General features: G+C 42.7%; 1 protein-coding gene across 7 annotated transcripts in view; it reads right to left on the reverse strand.

Annotated features, from left to right (window-relative positions):
* LOC119176432 (UDP-N-acetylglucosamine transporter TMEM241 homolog) overlaps positions 1-19,362 on the reverse strand; it is a 63,092-nt gene extending 43,730 nt beyond the window's left edge. Inside the window, exons 1-12 of one of the 7 annotated variants that reach the window (XR_012886971.1) lie at positions 18,675-19,353; positions 18,381-18,427; positions 17,726-17,806; positions 10,473-10,554; positions 5,410-5,487; positions 3,597-3,686; positions 3,298-3,339; positions 3,148-3,196; positions 483-531; positions 384-419; positions 231-265; positions 74-143 (exon numbers count right to left, since the gene is read on the reverse strand). Coding sequence is in view for 6 of the 7 variants with exons in the window: in XM_075877683.1 (XP_075733798.1) it covers positions 74-143; positions 231-265; positions 384-419; positions 483-531; positions 3,148-3,196; positions 3,298-3,339; positions 3,597-3,686; positions 5,410-5,487; positions 10,473-10,554; positions 17,726-17,806; positions 18,381-18,427; positions 18,675-18,749 (734 nt within the window). In the remaining variant the exon portion in view is untranslated. Of the gene's footprint in view, positions 1-73; positions 144-230; positions 266-383; positions 420-482; positions 532-3,147; positions 3,197-3,297; positions 3,340-3,596; positions 3,687-5,409; positions 5,488-10,472; positions 10,555-17,725; positions 17,807-18,380; positions 18,428-18,674 lie in introns of all 7 variants that reach the window. The other 6 variants (XM_075877683.1, XM_075877678.1, XM_075877680.1 and 3 more) reach the window with 6 other exon arrangements.
* Positions 19,363-20,037: the final 675 nt, after the last annotated feature.

Here is a 20,037-nt window from a genome sequence, read left to right on the forward strand (position 1 = left end):
AAAAAGATTTTGCAAGTTTAGTCTGTACAGGAGCAATACACACAAACAAAAAGTGTAAAATAAAGATAGATACCTCGTAACAAACGACCAACAAAATCCAGGAGAAGTAAGATAAGGGTATAGGAAGACTGCATGAAAATCACCTGCAAGGGTATAAGAAATATCATTGCAGCTGGCTGCCTACCAAAATATCGATACATAAGCATGTAAACATGCAGAACTATGCTCACCCAAGAAATAGCTTGCAGGCAACAGTAAAATAAAACTATAAAAAAAAAAACAAGAAAGACATTCAGTTAGCCACTATCAATGCACCTGAAGTGCAGTGTAATAGAGAAAAAAAAGGTGGTACCCCTTCAAGTTACACAACTCAAGAAACAAACCTTGTTGTCGTGTATATTAGCTGTCTGTTGAATGCACTGCAATAAACCAATGTTTTATTAGAGAGCAAACACGTTCCAGTCATCAGCTACTTGCATTACTCAGTTTTAATGCAGACAGCCGAAGACTTTTCAGTAGAAAGGATAACACCTGCAAAAAACAAGAAAGGCTTTTATGTGCATTTACTATATCAATGACCAATATAAAACAATGTTAATCTGTTCAAGTGCTATTCTCATCTGCTTATGGTTTATATTATGAATGCATGTTGCCAATCCAGCACCATTACAATCATGCAATTATAAAACAGGGTAAACAAATGTTACATCTTCAAAAGAAATTAACAAGTTTTGGTGTGGCATAAAACATTAAGGGTTGCATTAGCATGAGACTCGCCACCAACACTAAGATAGGATACACTGCACTGAAAAATACAGTCTTTCAGAAGAAAGCCGGGCAGTGACACGCAAGTGCTACCATACAGCATCACCTAGATGTAAGAACACTTAGTATTGACAGTTAAATCCATGTAACCACATTACAATTATGAGGCATGCAGAATGGCAACTTCTAGTTGTTTTTGGCCATATGGGATTATTTATTTGCACCCAAATCTAGGCATAGTGCTCAGCCACTGATGCATGATAGTCAGTCAACATGGTACATGGCACTTTCTTGTGCCACTGTTGAGTGCTGATGACACTAATATATCTCTTTATGGCATTTAATGAAAGAAAAAACCTGGCCTAATACCCAGCATTCAGTGATGGCTTAATGCAAGTCGACTATAATGTTTATATTGCTGAACAGTGTGCATGAGTGTTCTTGCACTTCACCTCTATGAGAATAGGGTCACAATGGCTGGGAATTAAACCAATGTCCTCATGCTCTGTAAGAAGTGTACTGACACTAAACCACTACAGTGTGTCTGACAAGTATTGGCTGATTACGCTATTGCAAGGACGTTCTCAGTGACACTTTTATTCCTAACTTTGAGTTAAACAAGAACCTTATATGTCCCGAGCACAATCTCAATAAAGAGTATTTGATCACTGCTTTCCTGAAGTTTCGTTATTTCCAGCAGTGATACTATCTAGTGAGCTAGCATATGTACACATGCTCTGCAATGCAAATGAGTTCTGTGGAAAACCACAAGGTGGGGGAAGGGTTAAGAAAGAAGACAACTACCCGTTTGTAGCACGAAGCTACAATGAAATTTGTACGGACTTTCTTGTGGCTTTGTGCTACAAACAGGTGGTTGGACTCATGCTCTTTCAACCAATAATAATCATAATAGTAACTGTTGGGGGTCCAACGCCCCAAAAGCACAATATGATTATGAAAGACGGCATAGTGGAGGGCTCTAGAAATTTGTATTAGCTGGTGTTCTTTAGCATGCACCTGATTTTAACTACATGGGCCTCATGCTTTTTTATGTAACCATGACATGCCCAAATTGTTCACTTGCCTCGTACTGAGTCCACTACATATAACAGTGGTTGCCAACACATAGTGTCACCTTACAATCCACATGCATCTTTTTCAGCACATGGCTTCTTTGAGCCTCGCACCTGCTACACCCAGCTGGCTAAACACTGAGGCAGACATGTTTTTATATTAAGCTAAATGATGGCTCTTTCAAGATGCAAAATCTGAATGTGGCTACCATCTGATGGCACAGAACAAAGCTGGTCCACACCTTGTAGTTGTGAAGCTCAGTCTGGCAGGAGTGTAGAAATGCAAGCACGCACTCCAACCCTGTCATGCATGCACACCGCAAATGCCAACTAACACTACTGCAACTGTATGCACTGCTGTTGTCATTGGCATAGCCAAGTGCTTTGGCATGAAGATGCCGTGACCACCACAGGGTACGGTGACAAGCGCTTTCATTGGTGAGATGCTCTGACAGCACACACTTATAGGCAGATCATTACAGGATTACTATAAAGAGTGTTTAAGTGATTATTTCTACACGATAAACTAAATTACTTGTTAACTAAAAACATACAAGCATAAAAGAATGTCACAAGCACACAACCTTATTTGACCACAAATAGCAATGAATACACATGATTTTTTTTAAAACAAAGACATGCTAAATAAAAAAATCCCTACAAAGCTAGCTTTGCCTGATTAGTAATGACTCAGCCTGCTTTCAATTAAGTCAACCACATTTGTAAATCCTTAGATGCACCCATGCCTTTTGAGCGCCTCCTATATTCTGCCTTTTCAAACAACAACTGAACCCTGCCGCGGTGGTCTAGTGGCTAAGGTACTCGGCTGCTGACCCGCACGTCGCGGGTTCGAATCCCGGCTGCGGCGGCTGCATTTCCGATGGAGGCGGAAATGTTGTAGGCCCGTGTACTCAGATTTGGGTGCACGTTAAAGAACCCCAGGTGGTCGAAATTTCCGGAGCCCTCCACTACGGCGTCTCTCATAATCATATGGTGGTTTCGGGACGTTAAAACCCCACATATCAATCAAACAACAACTGACTACAGTTTGGTTCATGCCAAAACACATAATGGAAATGCACTACCTATAGTTTCCAGTGTTTCAATGACTACAATCACACATTTATGTACTTCAATGAATCTCAGTGCAAAACTGATTGATAGTGGTACGGGATCATTAGTATTGAAACAAAGGAAATAAAGGGGAGACACAAGGAAAGGAATAATGCTTACAAAACAAATTTGGACACCTATACACATACTGTGTGCTTTAAACATAGTGATTGCCTTAGACAGTTTTAATACTTGCCTGCACAACAAATATGAAGCAACATCCACCACATTGCACTACCAAAGCCCTGAAAAAAAAAAAAAAAAAAAAAGACAGCCAAAACAGGTGAGGTACATGAATGAGCTTCACTTTAACTGCTAAGCATACAGCAAGAAAGATTGCATTTACCAGTTTAGGCATTAGGTTGATTTGATTTCCTGTGAAAGCAAGCTTGCAGGACAAAAAAAAAAAATATCGCACATGGAGCTCAAAGACCATACACATATAATAGAAGTCATGACAGTTATTGTAACAGAAATTTAAGACTCAATGCAATAGATGTGCTACGCAACACATCCAAGTGGAGGACTTTTTTTTTCTTCTCTCCCTGTCTTTTTTTTTTTTTTGCTTTGCAAATACTTTAAGTGGAGGATTTTTTTTCTCCTCTCCCTCTTTTTTTTTTTTCTTTGCAAATGAAAAAGACTTACTCTTGGGACAGTGGTAACAAGCATTATGCTGCTCACGGCCACAGAAGTAAATGCTACCAAGTCCTTCGGGTTGGTACTGAAGAAAACACTCTGCAACAATAACGCACACACACAAAAAAATTATTTTCAGTCTAAATGAGTCAAATAGAATAGAAGCTTTTCTGATTACACAGTCAAATATGGTAGTTGGTAGCTTTATATATTTAAAAATGGTAGTATCAGTTGAAACTTGCAGTGCAAAGTACTCTCAGGGCTTGTCTAAGAAGCTGACTGTTCTTGTCGGAAGCAAGTCTATAGTGATACTGTTGAAATCTACCTGCCTGGATCCTAGTCGAAATAAGGCCTTATAATGTAAATATTTGTTAGCAATGCATTGATACATTAGCTAAGTGGTTCTGTAACCGGCACGTTATTAGCAGTGCATCTGCAATTCGGACTGCAAAATGGCACATTGTTTTTTAGATGCTAGGCACAGGGTCGTTCATCCTTAGCCTGCGGTTGCAGACCTATGTGGCACCTTGATATGTGGGGTTTAATGTCCCAGAACCATCATATGATTAGTAGTGAAGGACTCCAGAAATTCGGACACCTGGGGTTCTTGAACGTGCACCCAAATCTGACCACACGGGCCTACAGCATTTTCGCCTCCATCGAAAATGCAGCTGCCGCAGCCGGGATTCGATCCCGCGACCTGCGGGCCAGCAGCCGAGTACCTTAACGACTAGACCACCGCGGCGGGGTACTAATGTGGCACCTGCACTCCCACGAATGCACTCCTGTGAACGCAGCTGTTCAGAGAATATTTAAAGCACAGCCATTATGAGCATAGTGCGGTGCCTAGCTACTACTCATGCAGAGTATAATCAGCTTCAGGAGCTTGAGTACTGTGCCGTAGTTGTAAGAGCATTTGCTTTACGAGTCGTCATACATACGTATTCTACGACTCGCTGCTGGGAAATTTTATCAGCACACCATTCCTGTAAGGGCTCCTCAGTTTTATCATTAAGCAAACAGTGCAACAAAAATGTAAGAATGAGGCCCCGCAATAAAAAACCGAAGAAATACTGAGCAATATTCATGATTTCAAGCAATTTTTCCATGTCGGGGTCATAAACCTATTGGCACAAGAGACTGTAACGATGCTTGAGCCCCCCCAGCCGTGTGCAGCAGTAGGAAAAATGGCAAGGCACAGCCCTTTTGTAAATAAGTTCTTTGAGCAGCCAGATGGCTCCCTACAGAGGGCAGCCATGCATTTTTGCATCCCCCAAAAAATTAGAATGCCCAGAACAAGAGGGTTAGTTGGGCCAGTTTGTTAGGATCCATCGTGAACTTACTTACAGCGCAACACCAGAAAAAATACAGGACAGGGATAGATTTGGGTGCAAATAAATAATCCCATATGGTCAAAAACAACAAGAAGTTGCCATTCTGCATGCCTCGTAATTGTAATGTGGTTACATGGATTTAACTGTCAATACTAAGTGTTCTTACATCTAGTGCCGTCTTTTCTTTCTCTTTTGCTCCTTCCCTGTCCTGTATTTTTTCTGGTGTTGCGCTGCCCAGAACATTATTGATTCACCGTACACAAAATGAGCGTTACAAGTAAGTGATGTTTTTCACAGCCAACATATCAACATATGCATTCCATGAAAAAAATAATATATATATATATATATATATATATATATATATATATATATATATATATATATATATATATATATATATATATATATATATATATATATATATATATATATATATATATATTTGAAATGAAAAAAATATTAACTAAGGGAGAAGGAAACCTCACCTGTTTGCCAAAGTCAAGATCCAAACCACAGTGGAAAAGTAGCAAAGAGTTGTGGATGCCCAGAAATATTGAAAGAGGCTAAAAAGAAACCAATAAAAAAAATTTTGTGATCAAAAAATGGCAGCAAGCACATACCAGGCAACCATGCCTGTACGGTCAGTTGTATTATCTGTAGAATAAGCATTGTAGGTTCTTCAGGCAGCTACTTTTAGAAGCACTTCTTGGAACGGCATCATAACGTTTTCACCTTAGGTGCATCTAATGTTCTTAAGAAATTTTTCGTGGTATCTGAACACAAGAACTGTTGTCACAAATTGAGACAGGACAGCAATCCACCCCTAAATAGTATGTGTTGTTTGCAGTATGTTAGGCTTGCAGAATGTTAAAAGAGCAGTGACACCAAACTTGGAACTGGAGATGTGGCATTCATTCTATGGTTTATTACGCACGATTTTTTTGGCGAAGTATGAATCACGTCTATTAGTAGAAACTATTCGATTTCGAGTGCAAAGAGCGTTCAAGGCTCGTCAGCGCATTCCCGGCCATGAGACATTGGCAGTATTTTGACGTGTTCAGCAAACTCCTAGGACACGCCCACTGAGTAAGATAAGACAGGAGGGCAGACTCCGCTCGTCTGGAAATACACATCTTGCAATGCCGCTTCATGCTTCATGGTTTGTGTGCCAGGTGGCACTATGAAGAGAGGAAAACGGTGGAGGAAAAGCGCTGCCCTCGAGCAGAGCCGCGAGTTGGGGGCTTCGCCCGTCGTCGCTATAGCAGCAGCACGGACGCACGCTTGGCCGTGTTCATGGGTCTGCTTGCCTATCCGTTTTGTCGTCTGCTCCCCACATGCCTTACGTCTGCTACCAATTCTTTCCTCCAAACAGCGTGACTATTGCAGTTTGCAGATCAACGTTACGAAAAGAAATAACCCAATGTATCCTTTTACTTCTCTTATTCGAAACAGGCCATATGCCTGACATCTTTAACGTGGACCACACAGAATTATACAATGCCACTACAAAGTACCTAAACATAATATATACTTGAACTTAATACATGACGTAATATCGAAAAAAGTGGGCTTCGATCTGGGCACTGTTGCGACTGGCACCTGGGCTGACAAGGGAGCAGCGTTCTTTTGATCCTCAATCAAGTCGCCGATCATTTGCCGGCCTATTATCATCGTCATCAGCCTGACTACGTCCACTGCAGGACAAAGGCCTCTCCCATGTTCCGCCAGTTAACCCAGTTAACCCAGTCTGTGCTTGCTGCTGCCAATTTATACCCACAAACTTCTTAATCTCATCTGCCCACCTAACCTTCTGTCTCCCCCTAACCCGTTTGCCTCCTCTGGGAATCCAGTTAGTTACCCTTAACGACCAGCGGTTATCCTGTCTACGCACTACATGCCCGGCCCATGTCCATTTCCTCTTCTTTATTTCAACTATGATATCCTTAACCCCCGTTTGTTCCCTAATCCACTCTGCTCTCTTCTTGTCTCTTAAGGTTACACCTAATATTTTTCTTTCCATTGCTCGCTGCGTCGTCCTCAATTTAAGCTGAACCCTCTTTGCAAGTCTCCAGGTTTCTGCTCCGTAGCTAAGTACCGGCAAGATGCAGCTGTTATACACTTTTCTCTTGAGGGATAGTGGCAATCTACCTGTCATAATTTGAGAGTGCTTGCCAAATGTGCTCCACCCTATTCCTATTCTTCTAGTTAATTCAGTCTCGTGGTTCGGCTCCGCGGTTATTACCTGTCCTAACTAGACATAGTCTTTTACAACTTCAAGTGCACTGTTACCTATCTCGAAGCGCTGTTCTTTTCCAAGGTTATTGTACATTACCTTTGTTTTCTGCAGTATAATGTTAAGAACTACTTTTGTGCTCTCCTTGTCTAACTCCGTAATCATGAGTTGCAATTCGTCCCCTGAGATACTCAGCAAAGCAATGTCATCGGTGAAGCGCAGGTTACTAAGGTAACCTCCATTAACTCTTATTCCTAATTGTTCCCATCTAGGCCTCTGAAAACCTCCTGTAAGCACGTGGTAAATAGCATTGGGGAAATTGTGTCCCCCTGCCTTACACCCTTCTTGATTGGTATTCTGTTGCTTTCTTTATGAAGCACTATGGGAGCAGTTGATCCCCTGTAGATTTCTTCCAGGATGTTTATATATGCTTCATCGACACCCTGATTCCGCAATGTCTGCATGACGGCTGATATTTTTACTGAATCTAACGCCTTCTCGTAATCTATGAAGGCTATGTATAGTGGTTGGTTATATTCTGAGAATTTTTCTATTACCTGATTGATAGTATGAATGTGGTCGATTGTTGAGTAGCCTGTTCAAAATCCTGCTTGTTCCTTTGGTTGATTGAATTCTAATTTTTCTTTACTCTGTTAGCAATTACCGGCCTATATCCGCGATGTATTGTCCCTCCTAGCCGGAGGGTGAGGCGTCGTACTGCCACGACACCGTAAGCCGTTTCACGAGACGACGACAAGTGCAACATCTTCCTTGGAAGGGACAGCAGCAGCAGCCGCAAATTGCCTCGCTAATTGAGCTATCTGTCCGGCAGACTCTTTTGAGCTACTGTGGCGGCGATTTTTATGTCTGCAGTCGTGAGATAGGGACCCCTCACCCAGCAGCCCACACCTGAGAAGGAAGATCCCCGTTGGTGCCACATTGAGTGCTGTGATCACGCCTTAATATTAGACGTTTACGTGGACCCTGTATGCTCACCAGCCTCGCAGGTTCAGTGTAACTGTGTAACAAGCGATTGGACAGTGCCGTCTGCACGTATTTCCCGATCTAGGGATCTGGGGAGAACCTACCCTTTATAATGGGCCAACCGACTCATTCAAGGAGCTTTTCGATGTAGACGAGAGCGCCACGTTCGACAGCGCACAATCTAGAGGATCTCACCATGTAAGAGAGGGCTCACCATGTAGATGACGTAAATGAACTCTAAGTCTCCCTTCCTCCTCCCTCGACGTCTTCATTCCAGATCTCCGGTGCTTGCAAATCCCAATCGCAACAGCACAGAGAGTCTCTGTTGTCACTTATAGCAGTAGAGCTGCTTGCGCCGCTTTCTGCTGCACATTGTTCTTTAGAAGGCGCACTCAAGCTGTTGTCTTTTTTAGATCCTTGCCAAGCGACCAACTGAAGGAGTCTTCTCATAGGCAACGCTGAGAATTTTCATTATCTGGGCAAATAAAGGCACCTACTCTGTATGCGGTTGTAGACAAATTGATGTCCTTTGGTTCTTCGGCACCGGTGTCTGTTGGTTCCTCCTTATATTCAACGTCATTGAGCTGAGCCATGCTTTCCCCTAAGATGGAAGGAATAGCTCCCTTTCGAAGTCGCGGCACTTTCTTTACATCTAGTAGAATGTTTCCTTTGTATTCGCTGAACTACCTATCAAATATAAGATGCTTCTTGAAGCCTCAAGCACATATTTTCTCTTTCGATTTCAGGGGTCGCTTACTTATGGGTACTTTTTGATGCCACTGATCTAGTAGCAGCGGCTCAGATCGGGTTGCAAAGAGTGGAATCTTCTCCCGCCCTTTTCCATAACTAGACTTGCAGCCGGGAACAAAACACTTCATTGCCATCTGTCCGGTTGCCCCGCATCTTCACACACAAATACGAAGATATCTTGTCCCTTCGAGCATGAATAAGCACATTCCAGACATTTTAACCAAAGGGTGTAACACGAAAATGTCCGGCCAACACTGCCCCTCAGGCGTCCAGGCGTGAAAAACAAGCGTACGTCTGTTATGCCGTTCTTTTTCTGAAGAATTTTTCATCTACTTTGTCTAAAGATCTGTAGCAGTGTTTCGCATATGTGTAAAAGTAGCAGCACAATGTTTTTATATCATATTTCATTATGAGTATGCATATATGCGTTTAATTTGGTTGTCATATTGAGGCAGCCGAGCAAACGGTTTTCTAGCAAACGACACGCTCTGCGCTTGCCGCGACCGCCGTTGGTTTCCGCCAGTTCCCGCATGGGCTCATTAGCACAGCTGTACAGATGGTGCTACACGTTGTGATACATGCCGAGAGAGGAGGAAGCATGTGCGAAAGCAGGAAGAGGAGCAAAGAAAAAGAGCAAAGCAATGAGTTCGACCACCACGTGCGCGTTGCACGATGTGTCCCGCATGAAAGCGTGGGGTGGCGGCAGAATCGGTGCTCCTCTTTTATCTTATTCTGTGGCCACGCCTCAGAATCTGAGTGACAATGAGCGAGCAGTGTTGATGTCAACAATTTTAGTGTTGTCATCATGGTGCCTTTGGCAGCAACGCCTGGCTGCCTAGCAACGGCTTCACTTGCTTTGTTTCAGTTGCTTCAAGCTGCGCGTTCGTGAATCTAGAGTGTTCGTTGTGCCGCAGCAAGTGATTTGTCCTGGAACCGTAATCACGAATTTGAAGCTACGATCATCGCGAACAAGTAACGCGCACACAACTTTCGCATGTCTTACCAACCAGCGTGGCCCAGGCGTTAATCTCCAGCTGCCTCGTCGCAGCTCAGAAGAAGATCGAACTGAAAATTATTCGCCATGCCGCAAATCACCGCAATTCCATATTCCTCGGTGTTTTCATCATTGCTTGTAGACACTGATGACGGCGATAACGACGACAATGGGGGTGGCAAAGACGTGCCTATATATACGTGTGTGCCAAGCATACGAAATGTCAACTGAAGATCACTTCACCATTTCGTGAGACTATGTGATCAGATGGGGCGGAACCGAGAGACATGACCACTTAGCAGTGCTAGAAGTGCTGGAAATTGGCAAGACTTGCAATCGCTTAGAACTGGGTTCGATATTGGTCGTACTAATCAGTATTACATATATTAATTTTTTTAATTGTTAGTACCGAGTTGTTACTAGGGGATTGAAATCTACGCATTGAGGCAAAAAATGCGACATGCGTAAAGTTGGTGTCATTGCTCCTTTATGAATAATTTTGTGGGTGATTTTTTTATGTATACACTATTGTGTTGAGAATTTGAGAATGCATAATGGTGTTAACTTTCAAAAAAAAAAATACTCACAAGGATTGTGAGGGCCCGAGAACCAGCATATATGCTCAGTGTATAATATGGCACCGTTTTCCAAATGTACTGAAGAGTCAGTCTGAAATAGAAAGAAATTTATTAGCACCCAAGGATGTAGACAGATCATTCACTGTAGTTTGTCATTCATAATTTCATTAGTTAACCCTTTATAAGACACCATGACACATATATTTCACCTTTTTTTTTTCTGCAGATAAACTTATCTCCCACATAAGCTATCATGCTTAGCGCAACGCTACGTGGCTGCTACCTTCCCTAAGTTTATGTAAGCTCGAGAAAAAATGTTTCACCACAGTTTTGGAAGGTGGCTGTAGCGCCACAATATCTTTGAAACCAGTTTTTTATAAGGAGGCTTCTGAACTTTTGTTCCATTCACAGAAAAAAAACAACAACCTATCATTCAAAATGCCAGATAGCTTTATCTTTTTCTGGTTTTCTAGAGAGGTGACTTAAGCTTCCCAGTAATCATGTGTTAATGTAGATATGTGCAGTAACTTGATTGATAAATGCATCAAAACACAGTCGTCTGCAAAATTACCATGCTCTTCACTAAGCCTAATTGGAGATAACTGCATGGGAATCGGACGACCAGTAGTGGAAGTGGGGGGCTTGGCTACAGGCCTGATGGGAATCATTTTCTTGACATCACATAGCTCTTCAAAAGTGAGCAGATATTCAGGGACATAATCTATTGGGCTTGACATCTCAAAACCACGATACGACTGAGCGGAGGGCTAAAAAATTTTAACCACCTGGGGTTTTTTTCATGTGCGCCTAAACCTACGTGCATGGGCCTCGAGCATTTTCATCTCCACTGAAAATGCAGCCGCAGCAGCCAAGATTCAATCCCGTCACCTGCAGGTCAGCAGCCAAGTACTATAACCACTGGAGACCATTGTGGCCGGTAGGGACATCATCAGTGCTCGTCCATTTCAACAGCGGAAAATGCTTGATGTATGTGGTGAAGCAAGCTTTACAGGAACAAATTACAGCCTATATAAAGACTTGTAAGACTACAGAATATATACAGACTTGTAAGGCTAACCTGCATGTGATGTTCACTGCTGGAAATGAGCAACACACAATGTTCCTCCGCACAAATTGAGAAGTACTCCTCTGTGCCACTCGTTATGGCTGTTTCATCCCAAATAATCGGTGATGTGATCGCATGATGGTACCTTCACGAGGCAGTGGGACATATGTACTGGCGAAGTACTGGCTTGATTTTGATGAGACTTGTTTTACACTATTTCTTTTGTGATTTATATGCACATACCATCATAGATTTTTACAACATTGTGTTAAACATATAGGCGAACCTACAAAAGGTTCACCTATATGTTGCAGCTCCTATGATAAAAGTATATCTTGTTTTTCAAGCACTGTGGGTAAAGTACAAACTTAACATAGAAAAAAAAATTTTTTCTGCTCCAGGTTAAGCAATACACAAACGTATTTTTAAACCTTCAATCATAAAAAAAATCAAGAAAGAAATGCCCAACTAGGCCAGTAAAAAATTCATGCCTTATGAATTTCATGCACAAAGAGCAACTATTATTAACATATGGCAATAATATTAAAATGTGGTCTGCACAAATACACATTCTAGTCTTTATTGTTCAATGGATGTGCAGCTAAGTATCTGTAAACCATAATTTGAAAACTAAAAAGTTCATAAACATCTAAACAAGTAATATAGCAAAATCAAGCTAATATATGCAGTTAAAAATGAACACAAGTGTGTTAAGCTAAGCTGTTTCAGCTAACGTGCATTATTCAAATAGTCCAAAATAGCACATTTAAAACTCAAAATTTCTGTGTGAAATTTATCAGCACATAGCATGGAAACAAGATTGTTTAAATAGCTAAACAGGCCTATTGAAGCCTGCACACATAGAAGACTTGAAGCATTAGAGATTTGGTGCGGACATCAACATGTCACATTTTAGTGCTTTCTAGGTTTGTGCAACTGATCAGTATTCATGAGCAATAAAGTATGGCTAAACATGCTGCTTATCTTCCAGGCTTCTCGCACACTTGTTCAGAACTCCTCTCTAACCGATGTGCACTATCAGAAATATGTTAAAGTAAGTGTGTTTACAGTGGAGTAGCCATAAATATTTTTTAGGCAGATGTTTGCCACTGACCATCGAGTGGGAGCTGGACAATGCTTGCACCATGCTAGGTGTTTCACAGTAGACAAAAATTCCAGGAAGGGCATGTGCCCATCACAGACCCAGCAGGGTACAACTGTCATTTTCAATTGGAAGAAATGGAAGACACAAGAAGCTGCCGCTAGTAATGTGGTGCCATATTTGCTCAGTTCAATTTATGCCACAAGAGTGGAAGCTTGGGCTAGTTGGTGCGTATTCATATTTGCAAGGTGTTTCAGCGCACGAACAAAGAAAAAAAAGGACAGGGTAGACAGAAAGAGCACTGACTTCCAACTAACTTTATTTCGCAGAGTGGCAAGAATTTATACGTCTAAAAAGGAAGACTACAGAGCATGAATGTAAAAAACAAGCCCAATCTACACAACAGTAACCGCACGTGTGACAGGTCCTCTAATGCCTCAAAGCCCAGCCAGGTAATCGCGTTCAGCCTGGGATAAAGCAACCGATGAAGTGCTTACGCATTTATCTCCTAGCACGTGTATTTTTTCTGCTTCGATAATTTCTCGGGTAAGTTGCTCCCTGTGCCTTGCCAATATAGAGCACTGATCAAAGAGGGGGGTGCACCCACAATCTCGGCAATGAATGCCAAGATGCCCTTGTACCACATTGTGCACATTGTTTCGGTGTTCTCGCAGGCGGTCGTTTATGCACCTGCCGGTTTGGCCGACATAGACGCACCCACACGTCAGTGGAATTAAGTATACGACTCCCACTGCGCATGGGACGTAGCATGTCCTGTGCGCGACAGAGCACGCGGCAGAAGTTGCGCGAGGTGTATTTACCCGTTTGCAAAGCTTCAGCAATTTTTCAGGTGCTGAAAAAACAACAAGAACGTTGGCGTCTCGAGCAATCTTTTTTAGCCTGTGTGAGACGTCATGCACGTACGGTAGTACGACAGGCCGGCTCTTTCTGACGCTGTTGCGCTTATCTGGTTTGTTGCCTCGCTTCACGACAGTGACCAGCTTTTCAGCCACTGAAACGAGAACGTGTGCGGGGTAACCGGCTTTGCTGAGGCGCTCCACTTGTAGAGCAAAGCTGCGGTGTACCATGTGTTGCAAGGTGTTCGCGCGCTGAAACACCTTGCAAATATGAATACGCACCAACTAGCCCAAGCTTCCACTCTTGTGAGTTACATTTCTAGTACATCGGGCATCTATATATCCTCTTCTACAAGCCCTTCTCTTCTCGTCAGTCTAATGAGTGTGGCAGCTTGCCGCGCACGCTCTTTGGCGTACTGCATCCGGCTAAAGATACTTCATCCCGAAGTCAAGGCGTTGTTTGGTGGCCTCACTCCCTCGATTGGCCATGGTTTAAGAGTTTCCAAGATTCTACGCTCAGAATGGCTTCGGCAAGCACGCCTGTACCGTCAAGCCCTGCAACAACGAATCCTAGGGAACGAACGCACAGCAGTAAAACAAAAGAAGTGTCGTGAACTTTCAAGCCTCGTAGACCGAAACGTCAAGTTCATGTGGCGTCAGACGCTCAGTTACCTGTGGGCCATCACACCAAGGAAGTCTCCTGCTGCTAGGAACCTTGTGCATGTTCTCGGGGATGCTTTTCTTCCCGACAACGTTAAGCACACCCTATGCCTCGAACCAAAGTACGCAGTGGCACCTTCAAGAACACCACACGAGCTCCTCACTCTAGTCAGGCAAGTCGCTCGTCGTGCTCCTGACTCTGAATGTGATAGATGTGTTGCCCAAGGCGTGCAGGTGCTATCGAGATGTAAGTCCTCGAACAAAGTTGTCAATACAGGAGGCACTGTCGCGTACCTAAAGGCACATTCCTTGTCACTTCTGCAGGCTGACAAGGAGGGTGGTTTTGCGGTTCTTCCTCGTTCAATGTTTAAGGTGAAGGCCATACAGGCAATGCAGTCTCTTTTCAACGAGAGTGATAAAATTTGTCTAAATAAGCTTAAGAAGCGTGCGAAAACTCTTGCCGGGGATCTGGGGCTTCAGAAGCTTTCAAAGGCAATAGATAGCTGCAAAAAGCTTAGCCTTGACTTGTTTTTTTCTGCGAAAACGCACAAAATTGACTGCCCTTTGCGGGTCATTGTAACAGAAAGGGGGACCTGGCAAAAGTCGGTAGCACTTTTCTTGCAAGAGAAGCTAAAAAATTTAACAATAGACGACCCTTTTTTGGTAAAAAACTCTGACGCTGTTATTGACATTATTGGGCGAACTAACACAGGACTCCAGGCAATGTCTGTGGATATTAAGGACTTGTATTACTCTTTGCTGCACGATCAACTACTAAAATGTGTAGAGGAATCCATAGACAACTTCGGATCATCAGCGTTCCAAACGCGCACTGGAATTCATAACAGCAGCTTATTAGAGTTACTCAGCTTCTACTTGAAGGCCACTTTTGTATCATGGGATGACAAAAAAAAAAAAAAAAAACTACTTACAAAAAAAAGTGGAGTATGTATTGGTTCATGCTTGGCACCCATTCTCAGTGACATATTTCTAGCACATCAGGATCGTGTCTTGTCAAACAAACTTGATGACTCTGTGGTTTTTAAAGTCTGCCGTTTTTGTGATGATTATTTAGTGTTGTTTAAATGTGACAGTCAAAATTTTTAGACCATTTCCTCTGACGTGTTGACTGTTTTCCGAGAGTGCCTGAAACCATTAGTTTTAACGTATGAATCACCCACTGATAACAGCCTGAAATTTCTAGATTTGAAGCTTTTGCTAGAACCCCGACATGTTTGCTGGATGTATGAACCAAGAAGCGGCAAGCCACTTCTGCCTTTCGGCTCAGCTCACTCAAAATTGGTCAAGCGGGGCATTGCTAACCTCTGCCTTGCCAATGCCTTAAAGAAGTCTTGCCCCCACATGGTACACCGCAGCTTTGCTCTACAAGTGGAGCGCCTCAGCAAAGCCGGTTACCCCACACACGTTCTCGTTTCAGTGGCTGAAAAGCTGGTCACTGTCGTGAAGCGAGGCAACAAACCAGATAAGCGCAACAGCGCCAGAAAGAGCCGGCCTGTCGTACTACCGTACGTGCATGACGTCTCACACAGGCTAAAAAAGATTGCTCGAGACGCCAACGTTCTTGTTGTTTTTTCAGCACCTGAAAAATTGCAGAAGCTTTGCAAACGGGTAAATACACCTCGCGCAACTTCTGCCGCGTGCTCTGTCGCGCACAGGACATGCTACGTCCCATGCGCAGTGGGAGTCGTATACTTAATTCCACTGACGTGTGGGTGCGTCTATGTCGGCCAAACCGGCAGGTGCATAAACGACCGCCTGCGAGAACACCGAAACAATGTGCACAATGTGGTACAAGGGCATCTTGGCATTCATTGCCGAGATTGTGGGTGCACCCCCCTCTTTGATCAGTGCTCTATATTGGCAAGGCACAGGGAGCAACTTACCCGAGAAATCATCGAAGCAGAAAAAATACACGTGCTAGGAGATAAATGCGTAAGCACTTCATCGGTTGCTTTATCCCAGGCTGAACGCGATTACCTGGCTGGGCTTTGAGGCATTAGAGGACCTGTCACACGTGCTGTTACTGGTGTGTAGATTGGGCTTGTTTTTTACATTCATGCTCTGTAGTCTTCCTTTTTAGACGTATAAATTCTTGCCACTCTGCGAAATAAAGTTAGTTGGAAGTCAGCGCTCTTTATGTCTACCCTGTCCTTTTTTTCCTTTGTTCGCGCGCTGAAACACCTTGCAAATACAATTTATGCCAGCTCCTAAGCTCCTGTCCCAAGGGTGTCCCCAGAACATTTTGCATGGATGGTGCATCTGCAGGTGGGGGAGGGGGTCCAGCAAAAGCAGAATTTGTCACTGCAGTGTCAAGACTGGCAAGATTTGTCAATCGTAAGTAATGTGCAACGTTGGCTGGCAATCCTGAAGACTGTTTCACACAGACAGGACTGTGTGCTGCAGGATTTGAAGGTGCTGGTCAAGCTGTATAGCTTATTGCTACTGCATAAAAAAACAAATTAAAAAAGGGGGGGAGTGCCCCCAACCCCCCCCTCCAGACGCCCATGCCTGTCACACAATGCTTTTACTCCTCTATTCTAAAACATCCCTTCACTCAGTGCTTCACCTTCACTAGTGAAAGTCAAATGAAAGCGCCGTCTTTAAGCAGGGCAAGTCATCAAGATATTTGAGAAGCGCAACATCATTCTCAGTCGAGCAGCAGCGCAGTGCTTTACTCTGTCAAGTGAAGGACAAAATTAGTGTCGAGAAGCGTTTGTGAATACGTGGGTTAGTTGCAAATGTATGCAATGACAGCTCATCCAATTCACGCTACCATGTCTGCCTTGGGCCATCTCTTGCACCACCGTTACATACCAACCGAATGCTGTAGGAGAGACTGAATTACAAATTGTTTTTTGCAATTCAGATGGCAAAAACACAGCATAGTGCTTTTGAAATTTGTAACTAAGCTGGCAGACTAGTTCACATCACTCGATATATATATATATATATATATATATTTTTTTTTTTTTCAGTGCATGTGACAATCAGATGCAACTGCTATCCCTTCAGTGATGCTGGAAATATGGAACCTTCTAACAAAATGATCAACACAGTTCCACACTTCGAATGTTAACACAACATACAAAAGTGTTAGCAGATTCTGTTGGGAGACGAAGAACAACATATGCCTGCAGGCACAATTCTGTCGGCAGAAGTACTCACAAGAAAACGTGAATACCTCAATGACAAACATTTTACTGACAGGTAACACATCCCAAAACAAAAGAGGCTATGAGAGGTGTGCCAATGAATGTCCCTCGAATTATCTGCAAACAGAACCAACTAGTGAAAAAAAAAAAAAAACAGACAAGGTGAAGGGATAAAACAGGACCAAGTTGTTTAATGTTTTTTCGTACTAATTAGTTATGTCTGCAGCTAATAGATACCAACTAGACCAACTCACTTCTCTAATCCCTCACATTAACACGGATTTCAATGAGCACTTGGGTTCAATACCAATCTGAATGCAACCACTGCCGCCAGGAATCAAGAACCTTGCTATTGAGAGAGTTTATAGGGCAGTATGATTAGAGATAATGGCCACGTGACTTACATCAGACATTGCATGTGCCACTTCCATTTGCAACAGCTAGCAGCTACAACAAAGCCAACAGCAGCCACCAGGACCTGCCAGCTGTCATGCAACACAAGAAAAAAAAAGCATAACAATGCAAAAATTAACAGAACACTCGTTTCACAGCAGCGGAATACACAGACAAGTATTCTAACTATGCTACACAGTGTGAGACTACAATTTAAATCAGAGTTCCCCCACAAGCAAATTTAGTCTTTATTGTTGTTGTCTTGAGCCGAAGAGAAATGACGGGGCTCAAATACTTGTCCCGGAGGAAGGATTCGATCCGAGTACCCTTCGCGCACGAAGACTTGTCTGACAAGCGCCAACTCGCTCACACACTGAATATTCCGCCTAGTCAGACTTCTTAACTAGGTCAACACGTGGCTTCAATTACAGAAACGAAACTACCATAGCTCTTAAATCAAGCTTTTGAATTCCTACGTCAGGCGATCACACTAATATCAGCCAATATCCTTCCGTAAAACTAAAATACACTTGGGCAAGAGTACCAGCCTTATATTATGTTATTTACCTGCTGTACGAGCATCGGCATTTCCGCGAGGAAGCAACATAAAAAGCACACGGGTTGCGCAAGTTTTTAAAAGTTAAACAACAAATGAATTCTGCTTACCATTGAAAAATAGCAGGATAGGCGAACCTTTCTACGGTGAGAACATACTGCAAAAAACATATATTAACACTTTTTTTCTATCAAATCCAAAGAGCAGTTCACATTTCTGGGCCTCAATAAGAGAACCGTAATGTTGAAGAGAACCTTCAAACATGCCTTTGCACGCGTAATGCCGTTATAATAAAAGCGACGTCAAACACAAGGCCACACTTCAAGCAGAGTATAAACATGCATTTCAAGTGCGCAGTTTATCAATGTTCGACAACACCATATGGTCTTATAATGAAGACTTACCTTGTTTGTGATGAACGTCGAGCTAAACAAGATGATGTAGAAAGCAATAACGACAGTAGTGCTCTGGCGCAGCATAAGTGCATCCCGTCTCCTGCTCGCTTGGAGCTTTATTCGCACGTTCAAACATTTGAACTTCAGCGAGTAAACATCACAAATGAACGGGCGCGAGAGTCATGTTGCCCGCAAAAATATTACGCCGATAAAATGTGTCACGCTGGCCCGCTGCCTATCCGAAACAAGTGATGGTGGCTAGACGTGGCCGCCGTTTCCGGATGATTCCTACGTTGTGGCCGAAGAAACGACAGCAGGCCAGTTTCGGTTTTGCCGCACCGCCAGGATTTTCAAGAACGGAGCTCTCGGCAAGTTGGTAATTCATTATAAAGGACATTTACGCGCAAAACAAACAGGGGTACGAAAAAAAACATGACACAAGCGCACATGCCCTTCGCAGCAAAGCCCGCTTAATTCAAAGAAGTTAATATCTATATTTACTGCCGTAATTTATTTCTCCAGTCATCTTGAAGAGTCTGCCACCAAAAAAAAAAAAAAAGTAGTGCCGAAGGTAGTGAGAAAATATCGCCACGTTACCTTGTCTCGAGGATTTTCGTACAAATTTGTTTGAACGTCCTGTTTCAATGTTAATCAATTTTCAAAAAGTAAAAATAGGAATTTTTTTCACGGCTAACTACCTTTTTAATCTATACATTTGTTGAAGTTTTCAGCCTGAGGTGCATATTACTCGTTAAGTTTCAACCTACACAGTTCGTGTGTGTGTGCGTGCGTGCGTGCAGCACTAGGGCCTATTTGCACAATTTTGCCATTCCACATAAAAGTTTCAAATTTCATAGTGTTTTTTTTTATTTCCTAAAGGGTGTGCAGAAAAAAATAATAAAACTTCAGACTAATGCAGAATAAAGTTACAATGTAAATGGGCTGTCTGACGACAGTTTTGAAGGTCTGTAAAAAACAAAACACCCCTTAATTTCCTGTCAAACTGCCATTAGCAGGGGTGTGCACCAAATGGTACAAACAATGCTTGCCACAACAAACTCGCAGCAAATACTGAAATACTTTTTTCTCCCACGGAAATAGTTTCTAAGAAAGCTCTTATGCACATACTGAAGCACTATTCACACGAATATATCAAGCAAGGAGGCAGCTGTGTCGAAGTCAGGTAAAGCTTTGGGGAACAAAGCAGCTGATCCATTTTTCGAAGAGAACACCTCTGTACTAACACCTTTTTTTTGCCATGTTTTTTTTTTAAGATAGCAACACACAGATATGGTGGGAATGATGTTTCCCATGACTTTGTTGCAATATTCATTTACCAGGCAGGAAATATTATTCCTGTTAGCCATGGAAG

This window comes from Rhipicephalus microplus, chromosome X (assembly GCF_043290135.1).
Source record: "Rhipicephalus microplus isolate Deutch F79 chromosome X, USDA_Rmic, whole genome shotgun sequence".
Taxonomy (NCBI): Eukaryota; Metazoa; Arthropoda; class Arachnida; order Ixodida; family Ixodidae; genus Rhipicephalus; species Rhipicephalus microplus.